The 26,057-nt window shown below is 41.8% G+C and overlaps 1 protein-coding gene across 1 annotated transcript; it reads right to left on the bottom strand.

Annotated features, from left to right (window-relative positions):
- Positions 1-684: 684 nt before the first annotated feature.
- Positions 685-24,630, bottom strand: LOC115455465 (protein purity of essence-like). The gene is given in 58 exon segments (XM_037444432.1): positions 685-1,230; positions 1,578-1,767; positions 2,060-2,200; positions 2,465-2,640; positions 3,532-3,661; positions 3,794-3,942; positions 4,140-4,322; positions 4,480-4,638; positions 4,846-4,980; positions 5,122-5,396; positions 5,473-5,593; positions 5,695-5,930; positions 6,126-6,294; positions 6,593-6,781; positions 7,038-7,228; positions 7,588-7,728; positions 7,731-7,784; positions 8,051-8,188; positions 8,853-8,934; positions 9,469-9,618; positions 9,940-10,164; positions 10,467-10,615; positions 10,706-10,815; positions 11,068-11,168; positions 11,352-11,492; positions 11,789-11,949; positions 12,136-12,242; positions 12,500-12,693; positions 13,283-13,502; positions 13,702-13,801; positions 13,983-14,117; positions 14,399-14,573; positions 14,977-15,168; positions 15,318-15,462; positions 15,578-15,798; positions 15,910-16,014; positions 16,017-16,097; positions 16,355-16,517; positions 16,702-16,861; positions 16,968-17,066; positions 17,192-17,443; positions 17,660-17,936; positions 18,343-18,512; positions 19,382-19,447; positions 20,031-20,176; positions 20,413-20,578; positions 20,765-20,929; positions 21,186-21,333; positions 21,511-21,752; positions 21,923-22,261; positions 22,264-22,339; positions 22,424-22,510; positions 22,614-22,769; positions 23,527-23,660; positions 23,788-23,878; positions 23,880-23,939; positions 24,157-24,390; positions 24,580-24,630. Coding segments are annotated over 58 exon segments (9,066 nt in total). The 5' UTR covers positions 24,619-24,630; the 3' UTR covers positions 685-1,005.
- Positions 24,631-26,057: the final 1,427 nt, after the last annotated feature.

Here is a 26,057-nt window from a genome sequence, read left to right as displayed (position 1 = left end):
CAAAAACCTTAACCCTAAATTCCAGTTCCCACATCGTTGTCCTCCAAACCTAATCCTAGTGTTTCCATTAACCGGATCTTTTCGCAAGTATCGTGTCGATCTCTAATCACGACACATCAGCCTGCGCAACTTTAAAAATGTGCCTCTGACATGTCAAGGTCCATCCTCAGTGTCACGCCTGTGACAAGTGCAATGTATTACCCAGTTTGTGAGAGCTTTAATACTTGTGTTGTGAAGAGCGCGTGCTGTTTGAATAGCTGTATTGTTCAACTATGGCGTTGGTAAGTGGCCTGCACCTAGCGTGGGCGTTCCCGTAGAATATAAACACGTTTAGGCAATTTGTAGTAAACGTTAACTGGATGTGTACGTATGACTAATACAACTGTGAGAAATTAACTGATGGTAAACTTTTATGAAATAAGTCACTCTACACACAGGTGTGGTATATTTGCGACTAAAATGTAGCTAATATGTTCTTATATTCCATTTGGACATTCTAGAGGTTTTTGAATAATTTCCGAATTTGCTGTATACGCAGTTTTTACAAACTACTCTTTTTTTAAATATGTAACAACAAACCATAAGTTTTGACCCTTAAGCGTATAATAACAGCAATATTCATTACTTGTGAAAATTCGAATTTAAAGATGTAAAGGGTAATTAACACTTCAATAAAACAAATCATTTGAAGCTGAAACTATTTATTAACCAAACAAAACACCGAATATATTGAATTGTCAAACTACCAAAGCGTACGAGGGATACATGTAGAATAATTTAATTAAATACAATTTCTAGTTACATATTGATTCAGTTACATGAGATATAGGATTCAATTTAAAAGCAGTAGATACAAGCACATAACACTGATGTGAGTCCGAATTCTGTCGTGCACTTTGGATATGGATTAAACCACTATATTTCATGACGATCACTACCTATAGCCGACGGTTAGCAGGCCATGCATCCGTTGTAGCTGAGGCAGTGCGGCACGCGGAGCCGGCCTCACGGTTGCTCGTCGATGAGTGCCTGCAGGAACGCGTCGGGATCAGGGATGAGCTCGAGGAACCCGGCCGCGTCGCAGAACTCCGCGAATGACGCGCAAGGCAGGAGCTCGTCCGTTAAAGTTGTCACTATGCGCTCCGCTGCCTTGGCGTTAGCCTCGTCGTTGTGTCTGATGTATTCTGCTAGTTTTAATGGCCATTGGTCTACAGTTGTCGCTGATACGGTCTGAAAACAAAATGTAACGAGGATAAAAAATGTGGACCCGTTAGATTTTTTTGTCTGTTATTTAGATGCCCTAATGTTTACAGAATTATTTCGTACATTACTGTAGAGCGTAAACACCGTAGTCTCAGTTGTTTTTGTAAGGCTATTCCGAGAGTTCAGTTTTGGTTTTATAAACCGTGTCCGACGTATAGTAAACTTAACTTTATAGATCCTATACCAACAACATACCAATATGAATACAAATTTCTAGTAACATTAATCGTCTGTTGCCTTGTGTGAAGTCCTTCCTATCCTATCTAACCGCAACTGAGGTTCAGTATAAAACAATTTGTAACGTCACACCGTACCTTGAACATGACATTGTAGAGCTGGTCGATGATGGCGACGAACAGCGCGTAGGGCTTGTAGTCGGCCCACTGCTTGACGGCGCGGTGCTCGGGCGCGAGCGCGCGCACGGCGGGCCCGGCGGGGTGCGCCGCGCGCACGTGACCCATCAGCAGCAGCCGCTTCAACTGCTCCACCTTCAGTGCGCGCCATCTAGCGGGGGAAGGAACAACTTGCGTACTGTCTAGCTTCATCGTATTGCATAGTTGATGAAGATGGTTATAATAATATAAAAGTTAAAGGTAATGATATTAAGATACGAGTCTACTTTCGTCGATTCGACGGAAGAAAAAAAAGGTGTGAAGCTGTCACCATCTAAAAGAGTCAAATATTATATAATACTTAGAACAGTGAACAACAGGCATCATTCATTTGTTTGTTACCTAAAACAACCACTACAAAGTGTCTCAACGCTTAATCATATTAACTTGTTCGTTTTACTTACTTGGCGTGTGGATAAAGCACAAGCATGAGAGTAATGAAGTACAGCGGTCCCTCGGCCTCGTGCGCGGACTCCAGCACTTTGGCCGGCGCCCACGCCAACGAAGCCTCCAGGGCAGTCACTTCACGACCCGCCACACGGCTCCTGTATAATAACAGCTGTGTGAGCTCGATAGAATTGCATACTATCCTTAGATCAACATTTACTTCCCATTTTTTGAGTATCAGAATTTGTACCTGACCGTAACACGACCTCTATCACTACACAGTCGAGACCAAAATACATACAAAACAATCCCAACATTATTCATCATACCTTCTTGTAGACACCTCGTAAAACAGTACGACTACCTACAAATGAAAATATGAATGACAAATGATAGCAAACAAGTGATATTGGTGTACTCACGTGTTGATGACATACAGCGCCATGTGCACGAGCGCGGGCACGAGCTGCATGTTGGAGAGCGGGCCGCCGCCGCCGGTGTCGTCGTGGAAGGTGCGCCCGCGCGCGAACCGCACCAGCAGGAGCTTGAGGTCGTGCAGCGTGCACGTGTGCCCGATGTCGCGGTGGCCGGTGCATTCCTAAACACACGCACTGGATTGTTGCCAACCTCTGACGCTGCGGCTGGAACGTTAATGCACATCTCCGTGCATTTACGTTCGTGAATATTTTTAAAGTAGGTTCGCGGTGAGTCATATTTTGCCGTGTGGTATTTATATTGCGCGTGGGTGTTGTAGTCTCGCGTATTGTAATATTTTAATTAATGTTTAGTCTAAATGTTTCTTCCGTTTACTTTTTGTTGTTTTGTTATAAAGTATTGTAGCATTATAGCGAGTATGTAATATTTAGTTTTCGTTATTATTTGACATAGAAAAGTACATCAACTCTTTATTTCATAGAATCTGTCAATTTCAGTGAAAACTATTATAATATAATATCAGCCCTGTATTATATACTCGCCCACTGCTGAGCACGGGCCTCCTCTACTACTGAGAGGGATTAGGCCTTAGTCCACCACGCTGGCCTAGTGCGGATTGGTAGACTTCACACACCTTCTAAATTCCTATAGAGAACTTCTCAGATGTGCAGGTTTCCTCACGATGTTTTTCCTTCACCGTTAAAGCGAACGATAAATTCACAAAGAATACACACATGATTTTAGAAAAGTCAGAGGTGTGTGCCCTTGGGATTTGAACCTGCGGACATTCGTCTTCGCAGTCCGTTCCACACCCAACTAGGCTATCGCCGCTTGTAGTGAAAACTATTAATAATAAAAAAATAAAACATGTTTGTATACTATGGTTTAAAACGGTAATACTAACCAATAAAAGTGCCTTTAACATTTGCCGTGCGGCACTTAGCAGCTAATTTGAAAGTTTTGTATTAGCACTAGTACAACATTAGAACATATAAACAGTACAAAAGCTTATTCATTTTTTTACTATACTTTCAAATAAAGTGACATCACAAACCTGCAAGTAGGTAGTATGCCTAGCAAGACAACTAGCAAATGCGGATTCTGGAACGTGCGGACCCCACAGAGGCAGCAGGCCGTTACAACGGGTCGACGCGTTTTGCAACGCAGCGCTCTCCCATTCGTCCCTGTTAGGATATTTCTTTTAAGTGATGCAAAAATGTATCCATTCTCTACAGACATTTAGTAGTTGCTCATTCTCCTCCAAGTGAACTAGTAACAGATAATTCAGCCAATAATTTTAGTGAACGTATTCATACCTGGCACGCGCGAGTCGTACAGCAGCCATGTGGCACTCGACGTGCACGATGTTGTAGTGCGACACGGTCGTGTAGCCGAGCGTCTTGCGCGCGCGCACCTCATACTCCTCCACAGGACAACGCTTCGTGTACGTGTAGATACCGAGCACCTGCATAAATGTGATTATTTTTATAAGAAGAGTTCACTTGGCATATCACAATCTAAGGTGTTGTTTAAACAAATTCTCTATTGTGATAAAGATTTCTATCAACAAAACCAGAATACGCCGGCCACATTAGTGAATGTATATAGATATTTCCTGAGCAGAGATAATTAAATATAGGAATTAATTTGATATGTGTGTACCTTGGTGGGCTGATACTTATATCCCTCGCGGCAGATGCAGCACACAGCTCCGGCCTCCTCGGCCAGGTCGGCGAGCTGCTGCGTGAGCGAGCACTGCGCCGTGACCTGCCCGCGCTCATTACTGCGCATGCCTAGCGCGCCCAGCTGACGCTCGCGCACCGCCATCGCCAGCCGCTTCTTCTCCTATACAAAATAATAAAAACAATATAATATTAAACGTAAGACAATATTTTTTTATATTAAAAATTTTGCATAATATTCAAAACCATAATACCAGAAAACAAATATAATAAATTTAACTTTTAAACATTTTATTGCATATGTATATTCTGTGACGCACCTGTCTGGTGAAATCGCGAACTTGCTGTATTTTAGCAGCGCACTGCGGTTGCGAGCGCAGCGCCTCGAGCAGGTTCTCTGCGAGCGAGCCGACGTGCTCTCCCGACGACACCTGCTCCAGACGGTGCACTATCGGGATCACCTTCTCGCATACCAGCATCTGTTGCAGAAAAACCAAGTTATTCGAAACAATAATCTTGAGTATCGCGTACTAAATTGTTGTAATAGCGGATTGTATTGTTCGTACAGCATCGATATCTTATCGATTTGATTTTGCATTATTGGTTATATCAATATATACGTAGAAAAGCCCAACCTGTCACAAGTAAAGCTATAGCGAGAAATATAAAATAAAGATGATATTTACCTGAGTCGGTTCGTGATCGGCGGCCAGACCGGTAAGGAATCGTAAAATGTACTTCAGCGCTGGACGACTGATGAACTCCTTCAGCTCGTCGGAGTCCGTGCATACGAGAGTCGGTTTCACACATGGCGCGTGTTTCTACCAAAACAAAATCCAAAATCAACTAATATATCAGAGTTCTTTTTTTTTTTAAATATAGTATAGCAATATTCGATATCCGGTTGGTATAATACAAGGTTAGTTTAGATTAGATGAGTGTACACATCATAAAGAAATTACCACAATATACTCCAGGGCATCGCGAACAACGCCAAGCGAGATGAGATAATCCTTTAGCGTTCCACCAATCGAATTCTTCTCTATATTAGCACACAACACGCAGAACAGTTCCATACGGAACTCCTCTTCAGTCCATTGTTCAGAGTCCAGTCTATCGAAGTCGAGCACCGGTTTGAAGTGATCCACCAGCATCGCCATCTTGAGATCATTGCCATACACGAGCGCGGCTAGTACGCGTGTGAGATGGCCGAGTGCTACTGAGTTGTTGCGAATTCCTGTAGGCATTAATTGCAATTAGATATCGATTTTTAAATCAATAAAAACAAATAATTTATGGAGAAAAATACTTACCAGGACATTCAGTGCAGTTAAGTAGAGCCTGTACGTATTCTGGTCCACCGAACGTAAGCGAGAACTGTAAGAATGACTCGAGACTCTCGCTAGCGGCGACTGACAGAATACGTTCCATAATCTATAAAAAAGTTATACCTTAGTTAATATCGATACTCAAAGTAATTATTTAATTTATCTGGAAGGATTGATCTAGAGGAGTAAGATAATAAAGTGTGTAACCTCTAGCAGTTGGTAGACGAGATGCGCGCGCGGCATGTCGCGCTCGTCGTGCGCGGCGAGCGTGAGTGCGTGCAGCAGCACGGGCAGCGCGCGCGTGTCGGCGCGGGTGAGCACGCGCACGCAGCGCCGCACGCGCGCGCACAGCGCCAGCAGCCGCAGCAGCGTGGAGCACAGCGCGCGCGCCGCGCCCACGCGACCGATCGCCGCCAGCCGCTGCAGCATCACCTCCAGACCGCCTGTTACGTACGAATATACATCAAAGTTACGCCAAATAAACCACTTACAGCAATTTGACACAATGAAGTATTTGTATACTATTATTAGCGTCCTACATGAATCCCATACCTAAAAACAAAATTGAACACTGTGTACAAAGTACATGATGCTCAAGCTCTTTTACTTTTTATATTATAAAATAAATACAAACTCACCACAATCCGCAAGCACATTGGCCATGCGGTACACTTGTTCATCATCCACGGCCTCCGCGTTAGTCTGGCTGAGCGTCTCGACAAACTCCTCGGTGGCGTCGCCGAGCAAACCTCGCATGCGGTACACCACACGCATCGCGTCTACACCCTCACCCGATGTACACCACACCTATACAACAGAAAATGTTGGAAATAATTCTGTGGATCCAACAAAGTATAAAATTACACTTTATATGTTTGCACACACAGTACGCGAAACGTCTACGAAAACTAACAAATTATTGGCAAATAAGATGGAAGGTTTGCCTCGTAGTTTTTCGAAATCTTTCTTCCATTAGCCAAAGATGGTAAATTTTTGTCAATTTTGAAATAATGCAATAGCAACAAGAATGTTACTGTAAAAACGCTAGTTTTTGATATGTTCGTAGAATATTCACATTTTTCAATGTTTTAAAAGATTACCTTACCTTCTTGTAAACATCCTTGACGGGCAGGTCGAGCGACATGATCTTGTTGCAGACGAGCAACTCCATGCCGTTGTCGTCCTCGAGCAGCGCCACCAACTCGCAGTCGGTGCAGATCTTGTTCTTCACGTCGCGCATTAGCGGTCCCATGCCCGGTTCCAGCGACGAGTACGGGTTGCCCAACATTCGACCCTAGTGGGTAAATGCAAAATTTATAGCATTTACATGTTATACTCATTACTCAGTGTTATATTAAAATTGACGAACAACCATAAAATGTTTTACATAAATTTGTTTGTCAACAGAAAACACACTATCAAGTAACCAATATTAGTTTAACACTAAATAAAACAACTTCTGTACTGTGATTGTGCTAAAAAATCCTCTGAAATTATATTAATCAAGGCACTTTTGCCAAGTTACTACTAGCCAGTCACACTGCACCAACCTGCAAGAAGTCCTCCTGTTGTGGATCCTTCTCCAGGGTGAGGAAGAACTCTCCCACATCGTTTTCCTCCGGGTATATGATGGAGCAGAGCCGCTCGAATATGAACACCGGCGTGCGGTAGTCGTGCAGCGGGTATTTCTGCACAGTCTCGATACAGACTGCCATAAATTCTGCAGTTTCCGTTTCCGTTCCTGGTAATTAAATCAATAAATCTATTATAAAATAATAACTCATCGAAATTATCGATTTACGTCTTCAAAAGAGACTAAAGTTAAAAAGGAACAGATACTAATGCTAAACATTTTTTTATGTGGGGGTGTATCATAAAGCAGACACCAGCGTGAAGACGAGTTAGAGATAAAATGACCGTAGCTGAGGTAAAATAAATAAAGTCTGATAAGCCTACACCGAATGAAAACTTACAAAAACTACGCATTGACCCATTTGTCAACACAGCTATCTACACTGGTGTCAATTTTAATAGTTCTATACAAATGCTACTTGTCACAAGTCCTGCCGTTATAGTTCACAAGACGCTTTAGACTCTTACCAGTGGTCATCTCCTCCAGCAGCTCGAGCAGTTTCTCCTGCGTGTCGTCGGTGAGGCGCGTGCGCTGCACGACGAGGCGGCGCAGCGACAGGTACCCGCCGAGCACGGCGCCCACCAGCCGACCCTTGTACGTGCGCCGCGCGCCGCTCTCTCCAGGAACATCGCTAGCAACTCCGTGAGGCGTTTGAGGGCGTAGCCTAGGGATAATTGGGTAATTTAAATATTTACTTTTATGACTAATATTATACTATATGACTTTAATTTACTGATTGTTTTGAGACAACATTAATAGCTACAAATACTTCTCAGAGTAATTTCGAGTACAATGTGGCCAAACGAACTGTTAAAATATATATGTTCAAGGCAGCAGTACTATTAAATACATTTAAATTTAATGTTGAAAATTTGTTTGCGACACTTCGCAAAATAACGGCATCCATAACGTGAAAATGTATTCCTCTACCTTGTGCCAAATCAGAAGTGAGGGTGGTTTCTTCCAGACGATGTAATTGTTCAATCTCCTTGGTCATAAGATCGGCTATCAGTTGAAGAACGCCGCGGAGCGCCAGGAACTGTTTCCACGGAGTTTCTGACGCAAGACCTGTGAGGAGGTAATATAAATTATATTGAGCTTTTACATAGTAAATAACCACCTAGGAAATATGAGATGGCCTATTACACAAGTGTTGCTTTGCTGCCCCGCCATAATTGAAAAGTCCATTGTAATGGGTACACATAATCATCTAATAATACAATGTAAGTCCTACCTCAAACTGGTATCGGAATATTTGATTAAATTATTTTACGATGATTTAGAATTAACCCCCACGTATATGTCAGAATAGGACCCAAAGGTAACGTGAATAGCTCATACACACATGGACGGCACCAGCTGTTTGCAATCGACACGGCTAGTCGCGGCGGCCGCGATGCGCGTCAAAGCACTTTCTGTGTGTGTGTGTGTGTGTGTGTGTGTGTTCTGTGTGGCGCGAAAATCACCGATGCCACACGGGGTGAGTTCGGGATGATTGCCATTACACGTGTGGTTTTATTTTTAATCAATAATAAATTTTTAAAAGTGTAATTTTCGGTACTTATTTTTTTATTGATTCGTGTTCTATAAGTGGAGTATACCAACCTCCGTCAATATAGCGGGGATGCAATCAGCTTGTAGTCAATTGTTGTAATCAAATTTACGTTTCTGTTACCAAAATAACAAATTATCGAAATTTTAAATATGATCGAAGCAAAAAACAAGTACTCACTCTGATACAACTGTAAGAACTGTTCGCTCGCCTCGCCGGCCGCGCCCACTTCGGGTAAGAAACTAGTGAGCAAAATCAGCACCTGGAAAAATTATATTGTATTACGACTGTCAACCACACTTACCACAATATTTTATAATATTATAGTCTCTTAAGTAGTGCTTGAAATATTGAATAATTTAATAATGAAAACAATTTTGTTTCCCAAAACCGGGTACAATATTAATTTTAAAACATATAAAGTAGTACATGCGATAATAGGGTACGTAGCAATAACATTATGCCCTTCTGAATGTAAACACTACATGCGAAATGGGCTTGCGTTACCTTAAACAAGAATTAAGTTTAATTGATGTGAATGTAATAATAATAACTACGAATATTTCGAATATAAACATATTTATGCACATAATACACTAAAACTGGGATCCACAACGACTTGCAACTATATTGTAATACTAGTGTTACTGTCACCTTCTAACGGTTCTAACAGTGACTGCAGGAGGTTTTAAATGTATTTAGAGCTCAAGATATCCAAGTCGTTGTGCAAGCCAAGCTTAGATCAGATTGATTAGACACACATCCACTATATCTTGATCTGTTATAAATTACTCACGGCTTTGGTCCTCTCGTATGAGTCGCACAGCGACTTGACCATCTGACAGGCGGTGTCGCGAGCCATGCGCGAGCTGGGGTCGAACATCACCGGCCGCAGCCAGCCGCCGTCCTCCAGCGACAGCGGCCGCATGCCGTGAGACAGCAGGATCTAAGCAATGAAGGTGTTTTAAAAAAATAAGCACAAAACAGAAAGGTTGTGTAAATTTGGCGTCGGTTTTTTTATTTTAATGATAACCGTTATGTAGAACGTTCCAGGTCCCCTTTGTCGGTAATGATCAGTTATGTTTTGGATGTGTTATATTGTTGGGAAATCGTTTATTTATCTTCATGTTCAACGTAATAAACAGATGATGTAGATATCAAATTGCGCTTTATTTTTTCGTAATTATAGATCCATTACAAGACGCAATTCTGCAAGGAAAAGAGAAGAAATAGACCGGAAGCTGCTGTTGAAAGTATAATGGCTTACCCTCTCCCTCCACTTGGCGAGGTACTTGTGCGCGAGGTGCAGGTCGCGCGGCGGCAGCGCGGCGCAGTCGGCGGGCGGCGCCTCGGCGCGCGTGGGCACGAGGCGGCGCCACTCCGCGTGCGGCACCTGCCCCGCCAGCCACGCCGCCAGGTCCACCACCACGTTACCGGTGGACGACGTGAACGCACTGCTCATTGGCGCGGTCGTAGAGGTCGCTGTTGTTTCCTATGGGATAGTAAAGGAATCAACGATTTGAATCCTGATGCAATATGTTATTTAAGAACTGATACTTTTATCGGCCAAGTAATTTTAAGATATCTATAAGTTTTATAAAACAATGTCCCCTTTTCTGTCTGTCTGTATGTTATCAATTTTCTCAAATCTACTGAATGGATTTTTATAAATTTTAGTTTGGAGATAGTTCAAGACCCTGGGAAGGTTATAGGCTACTTTTAAAAAAGAAGCCGCGTGCATAAGGTAGTTTTTTTGAAACATATAATGGACGAGAATAGAGATGATCTTCTCACCTTAGACTCCTTAGCCTGATCAGCATCAGTGGTGGTCGCAGCCGGCGCGGGTGTGGCCGGCACCATCAGCTCTTGCATATAGCGCAGACACGGAAGCGCCACTTGTTGCAACGCGAACTGATGAGCTAAAGAATTGATGATAAAATTCACTACAAATATTTAAAATCAATTTAATTATTATTGAAACGATTAAAGTGTATTTGGATCTAATCTAAATTTAAATGTATGTTTCTACTTACAATTAGGCGAAGAGGTGTTGATGCCCGGTATTCCGGCCAACGCTTCGGGTCTTAGTAAAGCGTTAGCAGCGGGCGCTATTCCCGCCACTTCAGTCAGTTGAGGACAACACCTATAAACATACAAAAATAGCTTGCTTGGTAACCACAGTAATTCGCAGCACTTTATTTATTTCCTTACACAATAACTGCGTAATGAGATAAACGTATGGCTCACCAGTTGGTACTCCCTGTAGATATATAATAGCAACACAATGTGACCACACAAAATAAATTATGAAGTAATACAATCCCACCACGAAATTATTATTTACTCGTGGTAATTGGTAAACCCTAGTACCTTACTGAAAATGTATGTTACGTACCAGACCCAAAGTTTGACGATGCAGCGTAGTCTTGCCTCCCAACAATCGACTGAGTCTTGTACTTTAACAAGCGAACCCAACAATACTACCAGTGGCCGTACCTGTGAACGATAGCAGAATATATTTCATCATATATATTCAGAAGATTTACCAAAACAATAGTATTCTCTTATCTAAACTGTTATCGATATTCAGAGGTTAAAGCCCGGATACACGATATTGTAAATATATAACATCAGCAATTTCGCCAATTGTAATAAGCCTTTAACCGCAATCTTACTTACAGAGTTGTTATGGTCTTGAGAAGCTGCATGCCCCATGAGCGAGAGTGTGATCCTCTGCGATAGCAAGTTGCACAGATGTTCAGTGGCTGGCAGATTGTCACGGGTCACCAGGCAGATGAGAGAACGCACTTCTTCTTGACACTGATTATAAAAAAGCACATCATAAAAATATAGTTTGAAGACGTTCATTGTTCATTTAGCAAATATTCCTAAATATTCTCAAATTTTTGCTTTGCGTGGCTAGATTGAAAATTGGAAAATATAGTTGCTGTTTGTATACAACAATGGTACAGTAAATGGTTTATGCATCAACATTTAATACTATTCCATTGATCATCAAATCATAAGGCAGTTAGCGAAAGATAACTAACTGAACAATGATATATCACGTGAATGTCAATACGTGCACACAATCGGTTGCGTGCGTGTGTGCGTACCTGCGGCGTGCCGCGGTGCAGGTTGTGGTGCACGAGCTCGTGCACGAGGCCGAAGCGGCAGAGGCGCGCGCGCTGGTCGGGCTGCGAGGCGAGCGCGCGCAGCAGCGTGAGGCAGTGCTCCGCGCACGCCAGCGAGCAGCCGTAGCACCCGCCGCCGCACTCTGCAACAACCACACCTGCATTCGTCTATTCTATACTCTTGTTATGTTGAACTTCACAAATGGAATAATCACAAATCCAACTGTTTTCTAATTGTACTAAGAGATTAGCTGAAGTCAGACATGTTTTTTTCTTCTATAGATTGGCTTTAATTGTAATTCAAATCCACTTTCATAAATTAAACTCACCTTTGGTAACATCACCGTCATAGTTCTGCAACAATCCTGCATAAACAGGTAATGTATCACCTTTCAGTTGTTCACTTTGTGATCTATCGTAGGACACTAGTTCTTTCCTAAAACAAAACAACAAAAGATTTAGAATCAGACTAAAATAGTTGTTTTACCGATTATGGATTTTTGTGATTGGGATATGAGGAGAATTTTTTAATAATGATGGTAGTTAAAAAATGGTAAGGAAAATGATAATAAAGTTATAGTAAGAAATAATAAAGTAATTACTTCTCCAGCCCATAGTGATTAGATCAAAATAGATAAGGCAATCTAGATTTGCTGCAATATAAAATGTCAATTAGAAAAAAATATTTGTTACCTGCAAGCAAGCACCTTCTGTATGATCTTGGAAAGATCCTCGAAGTGACCCTTGCTATCGACGCAGTACTTATGCGCAAGAGTCTGTATTACTCGGTTGATCTGCGCGCCGCTGAAAGCGGTGCTGCTGGCGTTGCTGTTCTCATCGCCAGTGCGACCTTCAAGGCGGTGCTCGCTGATCTTGTGCAAGAGGGACTGTGGACAATATAGATGTAATATAATATTAAACTTGAAATAAGGCTATAGGGGATCTAAATTTTTATTATTTCAAAGAAGAAAACATATTCGATATTAGTATTTTAACCGAATTTTTATAATAAGAGTCTACCCCAATCAGGTTTTCTCTGCACAAATCAAATTCTAGTTGAGCAAAACTCTCATAATATGGTAAACTTCACAACTCCATAACTGTCTACAAAGTGAAGCAACACATCATAAAATTATGTATAATGGCAAGGTGACGTGATAAGTCGTGCGAAAAAAAAAAGAAAAATGGCGTGAAAGTGAACCGACTGGCGCGCGGACCACTGCGTAAGCGATACACTTTTGCTTGCATTTTGCTTTGGATCGGAGGGACGTTCACAATCGATGCATTTTCACTAGCAATATTTTTATGATCTTGCTTATTTGTTAGCTAATTAGATTAAAATTATCTTTTTGTAAATTAGTTAAGTTTTTGTTTTAAGCACTAAACACTATTTTAGTTCTCAGTCTTGATATTCAAACAAATAAATATTAAAACGTTAAATATATCATATTAAAAAAATAATAAGCCTAGGCTCACCTCTAGCACCGGCTTGTTGGCGACGAGCTGTCGATACACTCGGTCCGCCTTGTCGAGCAGCGCGCCGATGGTCTGCACCATCTTCTTGCGCTCCTCGTCGTTCTCGATGGTGTCGACGGCGCAGCACGGCCGCGCCATCAGCGTGTAGTCGAACTTCGCGTACTTGCAGAAGCCGCACGCGTGACACAGGAACGGGTCTTTCTCGTCGTAGTTTATCGCGCTGGTGATACCATTGTTTTTATTAACGCTCAGGTAAATAATGTAATCTTTCGAAAAATTGTGTATAGGCACACACACTCTTATACATGTTAAAATATACATACTATCTTTTCCATAGGACTTTAGCTTTTTCTTCATAGATTAATGTACTCTATAAGTCATAATAAATATGCATAAATACAAATTAGAACGCTATTTACCGGCACTTGTGGCATTGAAACACGTTCTCGCCACAGTTGGAGCACACGCCGGGATTGGCCGGCACCGACTGTGAGCATCTCGGACATTGCAGAGATTCACCTGCAAAAAATCATAATTAAAATTTTCATACACTACTGAAAGTAATGATTATTTTTACGGAAATTATTGAGTAACCATGCAAGTATTTAGATCACTTTGGTAGTTGTTGATAACCACTCTCAAATAATATATAATGACCGAAATCATGGTCATGTCGCCACGCCTATTCAAATGTACTTACCAGTGGCCTGTTGGTTCTCATAGAAGTCTGCATACTCCATCATGAGGTTGCAAGCGACGATCGGCAGCGGGAAGTCGACGCGCACTTCTGATTGTCCCGACTGCAGCTGCACGCGCTTGGCTTTGTGCCACATGCCTATACAAGTATGTTATTGGGTATTTTACTAGACATTTCTTGTAATATCTGTTTTTATTTATTTTAAATTAGTTTTAATATTAACACTAATGTAAACAGTGTTTTAGTCACATAGAGATATCAGGCTCCTTATTATATTTCGATAATATTTAAATAAAACTTCAGCGTCCGGAATCTATCAATTCATATTATTTTACTTTTACCATCAGATGCTAGTTGATCACTCTGAACAATACACATATTCCATAAAAACTCGCCAAATGAATAAAAAGATGACTAACCGGGCCTGTTCTTGAGCTCCTGCACCGCCTGCACGGTCCTGTTGTTGTAGTAGAAGTTGATCGTGCGCACCATCTTGCTGCGTTTGATGTCGCCGATGCGCAGGCTGATGCGGCTTATCATGTGACTGTTCACCAGTTTCACTATTTGCGTGGTCGTCGTGAACTTGGAGTCGATCTGTGTTAAGTGTATGCGTTCAGCTCTTAATTAATATGGATACTTTTAAATATTGTCACATATTTCCATGCAGATATACCGTGCTCCTTTCGCGAACGGGGTTTGCTTGGGGGTTGAAACTTGAACAATTATTAATTTTAAACTATGTTTCAACATTGCCAAAATAAAAAAATACTCGTTAACATGCAACCTCGAGTATCGGGACTTTATTTCCAATGGAAGCTCTTCATATTAAACGTAACAAATAAAAAAATATTTAATACCACTAACTCAAATAGTTGTTAAGCGTGCAAGTATAACTGATTATTACTTCAAAATGATAACTCATAACTCCATAACGAAACACAGTATACCAACAGAATCTACTGAACATGCTCGAAACAGAAGAATCGCCGTTAATTACCTTTATGGTGGGTAGTTTGATGGTAGCGAGCGGCACCTCGGGGTTGTTACAAACGAGGCACGGCTCCGATTCGAGGTAGTACCCGTCGAGTTCCACGTACGCGCCCAACGCGGCATACAAAGCTGCGTTGCCGTGCGACGATAGCAACTGGTTTTGGTTACGCAGTAATTCTACAGCGCTTCCTACATATTTCTGTGAAAAAACATCGATTTAATCGAATGCTATTAATCGATAAGGATAAATTATTATCGATAAACCACTGCAAACTATGTAACATAAATATTAATCTGTTTTTTTTTTAATAAAAGTATAGCCGCTGCTTATATTCGAACAATAATTACCTCGGTATCAATGTCAGGTGTCTTCAAAGTGAAGTAGCCGAGTAAGTCGACAAACTGCGCAGCTTTCCGTCCGTACTGCGGAAGTGTCGGCCAAATAGCCCACAGAAGGGAGACGAGCGACGCTTGTTCCGACTGCGTACAGTTGCTACGAAAACACGGAATATTTAATAAAAGTTATAATAAAAGACGAATGCGATGAATCGATATTCGGCAAAATATGTACTGCAATTGTTCAATAAAATATAATTATTTCAACTTACTTGTAGATAGCGAGTAACAGAGCATGCGCCTGCCAACGCACCGCCGTCGAGTTGGTCTCCAATAAGAACGCCTTCACAAATATTCTTAGCTCGTCTTGCGACACCTGCTTTAAGATCTGTTGAACGAGCGGCGCGACCTTTTGCTCCTGGAACTTGGATCCGTCGGATACAAAAGAGTCATTTTCTGAACTGCGTTCGCGTTCAGTCCATTCGGGTGATTGCTATTAGGAAAAAAATATACGTACATAAAGTAACGAAAAATAATCAATAACAAAACAATTTATGAAAATACTTCGAAGTCTCAGTATTGGTAAGTCTATAATGGATCTCACCTTATTTTCAGTACGTTGATGCGCAGGCGCACACAAAGCGGCCTGCAGCAGCTGCAGCACTGTAGGCGCCACGTGCGGGTGCACGCGCCGCGCCACCGACACCAGCGCCACGGCAGAGCTTCGCGTCTCTCCGTCAGGCACGTGTGTTGCCAGTTGCCTGTTCGGGCGCTGACGATTTCCGCACACGCCTGAAACAAAATAAAGTTTACTTAATTAGTTATTTATTTTAAGATGGGAAAGTTCGTGTACACCCTGTAAAAAAAATCTAATTTGAGCCATCCTCAGGCTCCGAAACCGCTTTACCATAGATAGAACTAGGCGATGGTCAATATTTACTACAACTTTTTTTTATAGCCTGCAGTTTAACCCAGCGTTTACGGTTCATTATATGGGTATACCATTACACGTACATGTATTCTAAAGCTAGTAAGAAATCGGCATCCACCTTGAGATGGTCCATGAGCTGCACGAGCTTGTCGTACGCGGGGTCGGTGGCGAGCAGCGCGCGCGCAGCGTTGAGGTGCGTGTCGAGCGCGTGCACGTCGCGCAGCTGCCGGTACCGCTCGCGCGTGCCGCACAACAGCAACAGCAGCTTGCGCACTTGCTTCCTATCATAAAAAAAAACCTACTTTAATCAAACCACTTTTAACAAAGGTTTTTGTGCAAATGATTCATGTGTGTAAATGCGATAAAAAAAGACGGTGTATTATCAGCATGGCTTTATATAACGACCAGGACATATAGGAAAACATATAGGAACCGAACATAAGTATAAAACGTTAGAAAACGTACCTCAGTGGTGTTTGTTGATTCATCATATACTCGCAGAGCAAAGTGCGCCAGCGTGCGTCAAAGTGCGCCGGATCACAGTGCTTGTGAATCTGGCACGGCAGACGAAGAGCCATTTCCATTAGCAGTTGCGGATAGTTGTCGAATACATCCAGAGCGTGACCTAGTAAAATAACAACCATTTGTTTATTAAATATTCCTAGAGTAATATTTAACGCAATAAGGTATTTGGTAAATCAATGTTTAAAAAGTAAGAAACTATCACTTACTCTTAACATATTCTTTGGCGAAGAACGGTTGCATATCAGGCAAAGGTTGCGGTGGTTGCGGCTTCAGCAATTGTTGTCCAGGCGCTGTAGTGCCGGTATCTATAAAATGTTAAGATTATTTTGATTATTACGTCTCGATAAAACTGAATACGTTTCCTATCGATCTAAAACGTCATCATTATTTAGAGTGGGCAAATCCGTATTAAAATTGTAATAATACTTACTAGAGGCCTTATCCTTCCAGTAAGGTAAGAGATGCGCAAGCACTTTGTAGCAATGCGCAGGCGCACCGGCTCGTACCAGCGCCGCCGCCGCGAGCCGCGACACGTGCGCCGCGCAGCTCGCGCCGACCGCGTCGCGTGGAGCCGCGCCCGCCCCAGCGCTGCCACTAGCGCTGGCACTTGCACCACCACCGCCACTACCGCTAGCGCCGCCACTGGTACTACCAGTTGTCTTCCAACGGGCCATTAACACGCCTGTACAATTTAAACTCAAAGATACATAGCTTCCAACGGTTACTTTTTCAGCCGGATAGAACACTTGAGAAAAGAGGTATCGTAAATTACTTGCTTTTATTTATTTTATCTTTATAGAAGATGCAGGAGTGCATGACAATTTCAATCATTTATAACATTTAAAAAAACAACTAAAATAAAATATTTTTGAACGATATAAGAAAGTATAGCACTTACTGAGAAGTCGCATGATAACCAACTGCAATTCGCGTCTATTGGTCCTCTCATGTATGGGCGGGTTGGTCTCCTCCCCTTGCATGTCTAACTCGGACACTAGCAGTTCGAGTCTCATGATGGCTAGTTGAAGCTCGCGCCTGTCGGTGCGGTCTTCCGCTGGAGTGGTCTCTTCAGGTTGTATGTCTAGTTCTGCGACCAAGAGTTCCAGCAGTCGGTCTAGGACTGCACGGTCGCTTTCTACGCTTGAATCGAGATCACCGGCCAACATGAGAACCACCTAAGAATGTAATATTATATGAAATAATAAAATATATCTGCTTTTGCATGGTCCCACAAAAACTTGTTTTGTTGGCAGGAATAAAAAGGTCGACTTTTTTTTTAAAACATTCCCTTGCGATGATATGACGCCAACGTCTATACAAGTAAAATATCCTAATTAAAAGTTCATCAATATTGCCATAATTTTAAAACAGTAGAAGAAAGTGCCAAGGTCAATTCGATATCATAACAGATCTCTGACAACGCACAAAACAACGATTAAGTGAAGAGGATTCTCATAGTCAAATATGACATCGCAACCCTATTCGATACTTGAGCATTCAAATTGCAGATAAATTCCGAAACTTGGATTTTTACATGTACAAGGATGTTTTCTACGTACTATATAGTAAAGCCAATCGCACCTGCACAAACGGTATGGCGCGCACTCCGGGCAGGTGCCGCAGCGTGGGCAGCGCGTCGAGCGCGGCGGACAGCAGCGCCAGCCGCAGCGCGTGCAGCTTGCGCGTCTCGCTCTCCGCCTCCGCCGCGCGCGACGTCGACGCCGCCACCGCGGACGACGAGCACGGGCCTGCTGTTGGACAATATCACAACACGTTCATAATTGTCTTTAAGACTAATGTCCGATTTCATTATACAATCCCAATCTAAATCTTTGATCCGATCACGGAAATGAACTGTGTATCTATATAGGATGTAACCCAATAGATATGTCCAACTGAAGCAAATCTATAGAGGACCTCAATGTGTATCGATTTTACCCCTATGTATGTTGCTTAATATTGCATAGTTTAAAAATTATTTAGATTTGTGGGATTTTTTAAGAAAATTTATCCATTTTCGCGATCGATCAAAAGAAAAGATTAAGATCATTTATTGAAATCAGCGGTTAATGTATGATTAACTCGGATGATTATGTTGTAAAGGCGATAAGTCCTTTTATTTGTAATGACAGAAGTTAAAAAAAAATATGATGAACAATGCTGATTTTAAAGAATTAAAAAATGCCCACTGAATGACAAAGTATTGTGGATAGAATTCCCTAGATATAAATGATATTACGTGTTACATTTTATGAAAGTTAAGGGCGTATTTATATAGAGGGCGATGATATGAAAGATCTATAACAACTAATAAAGCTAAGAGTAGTAATTTTGCCATAGCAACCTTCTGGGAAACCTTCATTGTAGCGACACGACAACAATGTAGCCGTGTTGTTTGTCATTCATTGAAATAAAAAGTTGCAACGTTGTAGCCGCAAGTCCGTCTGGTAAAGTTTTATTAATTAGGAAATCCTTGTGGCATACGACACGGAGGAACCACTGCATTCATGTGGCCATTTCCAAGACGTCCCAAAACTCGACACACCAAAATCTACACTACGCTACAACAACTACAAAGATGTTATTAGTAAAGCCGTGACACATTCACTCGTATACTAGCCTGCTAAAGAGGCAGGCGCCGCGTTGGAGGCAGGCATCGGCCCCGCTGAGGGACCCGACACCTCTCCTAGAACATTTATATATCGTCAAACACTACTACGGCACAAGCACAGGATATGTCAAAAGCGTGGCTTTTACTTGCTCAACTAATCACCATTGAATATATGTGTTAAAATTAAGCAATCCGAAGTAAACTGTTTAATAAGATAGATAGCATACAATTTCATGCGATTCGAATATTGAATAATCGGTATTGTTAAACTCAAGGCACTTATATGACAAATACAGCATTTAGCTACAATTCCATTTAGCTCAAAATATAGAAAAAGCTTCAACTATATTGGTGGAGAGATATAGCCTGTTTCCAGTAACCAGTTTTAAAACTGTGGTAGTATAGAAAAGCGTTAATTTGACTCCACAGCAGAACATCGCACCTATTTTCTGATAAAGCTGATAATTATAATAGTCGGGCAAAGTGTAGAAGGACAATTACGGATAACAGTTAGAGTGCATACCCCTGGAAACCATCTCGAACATGCGTATGTCATTATAAACTCACCCTTAGACCAACGGCATACAGTTGAAGAACGCATTTTATAACAACATGAAGTCCAGTATAAAAAGAAGCAGTGTGTAAAAGAAGTAGTTACCATATGCGCTGCTACGTCCGGACACTCCGCCGATGCTGTCGGCGCCGGAGCCGCCGCTCTCGGAGCCGGCGGAGCCGGGCGGCTCGGCTGGCGACGTGCGCAGCGTGCTGCCGTCCGTCGCCGCCGTGCTGCCTTCGTCGTCCGACCTGCACACATACGTGCAAATTATAATTTAGTGCAATGGATATATATTTTATATAGGTATATAACTGACGTGAAATGTGAAATTGTGAAATGCGAAAATTGTGTGCCAATAATGTAATTGAAGGTAAAGATACTATTATAAACGTATTTAAAACCTAAAAGTGTAACTCTCTAGAATTATTTTAAAACCAAAAATAAAAGTGTTCCATGAAATAAAATACGATATGACGCTACGTACCCGGGCGGAGAAGCAGTGGCGTCGCTGAAGCCGGGCGCGGGCGGCGGCGGCGCGGAGGGTGCGGGGGGCGCGCGGCGCGGCTGCTCTTGCAGCGACAGTGCGATCGCTAGCTCCACCATCGTCTCATCGTCCGCATCGGGCGGGATGTCCAATAGCGCTTCTAAGCCTAATGGGCAAAAAAAACTCAAAGTGGCAATACACTAGGATTTCATAACAATTAATAAATGACGTTGCCCGTTTTGCAGCTCGTGTAAGAAAATGTCTATAGCTCGACGAAACTTAATAATCATTAAAACGTTTAGAGAAGTAAACAAAACGCGCCAAATACTCTAATAACATAATTCAAACTTACCCCCGTCAGGCGCGAGAAGCACCATAGGTTCCAGTGAATCGTCGACATCCATGAACTGTTGCTCCTCCCTTTGTTCGTCTCTGTTCGCGCTCAGATCCGACTCGGAGACCACTGCTTCAGTAATGGAGCTCGCAGGCTGGGCAGTTGTCACAGAGGAACCGGCGCCTGGCCAATACAATAATGTTAGACAAAGTGTTTTAATGTACGACGCCAAATCTTTTATAGCCAGAGAGATGATTACTTTCGAAAAAAAAAAACAGATTGTGATGAACAAAGTCTGACAGAGTGTCATGACGTGTAGCATTTGGTTCGAATATAAATAAAGAGATGGTATTACGATATGACGTCATGTTCAATATTTTGAACACTAAAATTGAGATTATTTTATCGATAAGCTGGTGTGTATGTAGATATGTCATACCTGGAGTGTTGGGCGGAGATGGAATGAATACGCGTCGTTTCTTGACCCTGGGACGTAGGACTCGCATTAGAGCGGCCTTGGTACCGAAACTTATATTCTGATCCTCGGCGAGCAGCAGTGATAAATAGATTTGATTTCCGAATTCGATCTATTAGAAAAAAAAAACATTAGTTATTTCCCGTATTTCGCGCAAATAAGTTTCTGAAGTGTAGAACCTTACAAAAATTACATGGCGTAGATTAACACCTCATTACTCACAGATGATGTATATTACTGCTAAACTAATTTACTGAGTTTTAGACTACTAGTATAAAGCGCAACGTACACATTCGTTATCGGCATGCAGCTGGAAGGCGTGTATAACGTCGGCGAGCGCGTGCAGCGTGTGCTCCGCGTGTCGCAGCCCGTACGACAGCACGGCGGGCGGCCCGCCGCCGCCGCCCGGCCCGCCGGTGCTACTGCGGCATGCGGTGAGTCGCCACAGCACGCTCGTCAGCAGCACGCACAGGTGCGGCTCCTTCTTCTTATCCTCTTCTGTCACACTCTTCCATAGCACCGACCAGTCACCTCGAGGATTGAAAAAAATGTAAAATGGTGTACTAAAGTCACATTTAGTTAAGGTAGTTACAAATTGTACGATTTATTCAAGTAAAAATCTGAACTTATTTTATAATAATTTACTGCTATGAAAATTCTTGGCTTGATATTGGCAAACTTCATTCTAATTTTATACATACTGTTAGCAGGCTTCTGCGGCGTGGGCACGCTGAACTTTACAAGGTGATGTGGTCGCGCCACAGCCACACCACGTGCCAGTAGCATCAGTCTGAAGTATGCCTCCGGATCGATATTGTGCGGGTCGGGGGTGTCGCGCAGTTCTCGCAGCGATGAGCATACGTATTTAAGTATTGCTTGATCCTTGTACTGATGGTAGTGCGAGTGGTGGACGGCCCGTAAGCAGCACTGCGCACGCGCGTGCAGGTGCGGCGGCGCGGGCGCACAGTAGCTTGCGCGCCGCCTCAGCACCTCCCTCAGCCCCGCCGCCGCGCCCGTGCTGGCTGCCGCGCCGGCGCCAGCTCCAACGCTTCTAACGCCGCGCAAGCCAGACGTTCCAGTGGACTGGGTTTCCATGCGCCGCTAGCTCCTTCTGCTTCCTAAATAAGGAATATTGTTTTTAGAAACTTTACTTACCTAAAAACTTAAAGACAAAAAACAAATAGCAAATCCATTACACTTACTTGGACGACTTTACTGGACGACGGGCATGCGGAAGGATCCTCATTCTCTTCGGGCCAACCGAATTGCTCTTTGTTTTTGCCATAAACCTAAAAAATAATTTCATTTACAAAAACATTTTCTTCGAATATAAAAACAAAATTATAATCAATATATAAATTTTCCATTAAACAATAATTTATCGATACTCACTTTAATAGAATCAACCATTGTTACTCCATCAGGGTCCTGCGACGGACCGAAGTTGAGGAGCAGTTTCTTGTCGCATTGCAATGACTCCTCCCTTGTAAGTGGGATGTCAAACCAACGGTTGCGAACAACGACCGTTTGGATCGACCTACCGTATACCTGCAAGACAAAAAATATATACATGGTGCGTGTTGCAAATAGTTAAAATCAATAATATCCAATTTACTAATGAAAATGACCATTTGCCCTTTGACTCCGGCGTGCTATAACAAATGAAAGTAAAAAGAAATTTAATTTTTGCTTTCAAGTGATGTAGAAATGCTTATGAGTATATTAATCCCTTTGAACGCCAAGCTGCCACAACAGGGTTTCTTAAACATGGCATATCTCAAGGGAAATGTTTAATTATTTTGTGAAAATTATTAAGAAGTCATAAAGAGTTCCCAATTTACATTTTATGTCCTTTACGGTCTTTGGGACCCATTTTAAGAAACCTTGCCTTATCCAGAACTATTTTGGACGCTACAATAAAAAAGTTATAATTAGCTGCAAAGTAGCTAGTGATAGGTAATATCAAAATATTGATATAAAGTGAATAAAAATGATATTTTGCTTTGAATCATTGATGTGTTTTAGGCTCATAAGAACTACAATATCAAACTAATACAAGCGAATTTAAATGTGTGTAATGAGATATTACTTGTGGCTGGTTTTAATAATCGATATTGCAAATAGTTTGTCGACTACAAGGGCCTATATTAAGTACGAACACTATATACAAATTTCACTGCTTGAAGGAGTGTTCGTCCCATGTAGTCGACTTACTACACTGGCGAATTAAAAATGTTACTTAGCTAGCACGCGATGTTGGCGTTCAAAGGTTCATAAAGGTGGTGCCTTGGTAATATACACTTACCTCGATAAATGATGGTGTTCTGGCAACATCCTGACTGCCTAATAGCACTCTTATACCGCAAATAACCATATTTGGATCAGAGTTGATCACTTCCATCGAGAATCCACTCATTTTCGTGGAAACTACGTATAGACCTGCACCAAAAAATAAAAAGGAAATGGACTAAAGGATCACTTCACATGTATTTAAAATCTATCTCATCTTCGCGTGTTTATAAGGCGAATCCAAAGTGAGAGATTTAAAATCAACATTTAACATTACCTGCAGTGTTGAGGCGATGTTTGATTTGCGCCGTGTTGTACACTTGCAGCAGGTCGTTACCGCCAAACTCGATGTCGGTCATGGCGACACAAATGCTCGAAGAAGTCGATAGGGAACTGCGGCGTGCCATTCGCGCTTGACTTCGTGACGGTCTATCAAATAATATCGATAATATATTTATTCAATTCAAATCGATATAGTGTCAAAAACTACCCAGTTCCATTATCTTTCATAAATCTATGAGCATTATTTTTAAATCAGGTCAAAGTAAGTTACGTCACTAAAAACAACGTCACGCCGCTCGTGACTTTTTAGCGCCGCTAAAAATATTATAAATGGTTATACAGTACGAAAATAAGATACTGTTACCTGCTGTGCCTTTCCTTTGGCATGGTGCAGCGGCTGTTTAGGTCGTCGTCGCGGCGCATGCGTGGGTTGTATGGTCGGCGCGAGCCAATACCCTGTGTTCTCGTTACTCGCTGCGTACATGCGCAATGACCCGTCCTCGCAGAGAAGTATGAGCGTACTCTTCTGTTCGCCGCCACCACCGCACCAATGGCGGACGGCTACCATGTCCGTGATCTTGGCCTTTGCTGGTACCACCTATCGATAAGGCCAATATAATTTAGATATATTTTGGGCACATCGTATTACTATATGAGTCTAAGGCTAAATATAGTAATATTCAAAATTATTATAATGAAATTACGATTTCACAAAACTCTCAAAATGTAATTTTGAAAAATTAACTTAGATATATTTACGTAATAACAGCGATAATCATAAACAAACCTTAATCTCCTGCACAAATATGTTCGTAGGCGTCAACATGAGTACGTGACAGGATTGTTGGAAGCCTGCATGACGGCAGTGACGAGTCCTGGATGTCCGGGCACTTCAGCCCACTGGCACAGAGACTGCACGCCGCTCCTGTGTTGCCGCCGCCGCGACCGCCGCCCTCCTTCTGCGTCGCTGCTGCTGATAGCGTAATCATTGCCGTTCCTAGACAAAATATATATATCAATATTGTTTGTTTCCTAAAAATAGTATTTTATCATTAGATAAATAAATCGATGGCTTTATTATATTAAGTATTGAAATAAAAGTTAAATATATTGTAATGTTACCTTTAACACTCTCTTCCACATTGTTCAACGGAGCTAGGAAACTCTTTCCTTGTGCGTAAGAGAAGAATAGCATTTTCAGAGTGTGCGAGTAATATATCGATACTCCGCCTCCGCCAACCAGACCAGCGACATCCTGTTGTAAAAGCAAATTATTTTTAAATATACTTGAAAATTAATATAAAAATATATAATTATTTGACTTTTAAGACAATCGTAAGAAATGTCGATATAATTAGGTTATATGGCTATTCACTATGTATATAAATCGATACTTTATAATGCAATGAAACAATATGATGAAATAAATGAAATATAATTTTATTCCTTTAATACACCAATATTACCTGTATTTCTGGGTGTAAAACTTCAAGTGTGTTAGTGATGTAGAATGTGCCGAGTGCGGCGCTCGACTCTTCAGTCATCGGCTGCCAGTAGATGTGACCGGCGGAGCTCATGCAGAGCATGTGGACTACGCCGTCTTGGTAAACGAAGGTTACGTCTCGGACCTGTTGGAAATTGATTATTTATTACTGACAATACTGTATTTCTTTCTACCTACTGTTGACGCAAGGGCACCATAACAATCATTGAAACCAAACTACCTCTCATGCTTTTAAATATAGATTTTAAGACGATATAATTCAACATTTTATTTCTGTAAATGCTGTATAATATAACAAGCGTCATGAAATGTACCTTTCCGCTGGGCACGAGGAAGTGATGTGTGGGATTATTCAAGTCTTTGCTAAGGTCGAATATCTTGACGAAGTCTGACGTCACGAGGGCAAGTAGTATCTGCGATCCAGGAAGCCATAGTGCTTTGATGACGTAGTTGTTGCCTTCCAAGGCGGTGTTCAACACTAAGTGATCTGCTACAGCACCTGTTGACATATTATTAACATCTAATATTGTATCCACACTAAGAGCGTGTAGGTCAGGGGGTCGTCGGTAATAACTAAAACAAAGACTAATATTTTTTGCTACTTGTAGTAAACATACTTCTCTAACCTTTAATTGAAGTGAGGATGACTACTAAAAAATGATCATGATGATTACATAGCTAAATTAAACTAATTATTTAACTATAATGGCAATATTCAATCCAAGTATAAGACCACGCTCTACTGCCTTATAAAAACCAAC

Source organism: Manduca sexta, chromosome 28, assembly GCF_014839805.1.
Source record: "Manduca sexta isolate Smith_Timp_Sample1 chromosome 28, JHU_Msex_v1.0, whole genome shotgun sequence".
NCBI lineage: Eukaryota > Metazoa > Arthropoda > Insecta > Lepidoptera > Sphingidae > Manduca > Manduca sexta.
The sequence above is the reverse complement of the archived record's forward strand: the minus strand, read 5'-3'. Positions and strand labels throughout refer to the sequence as shown.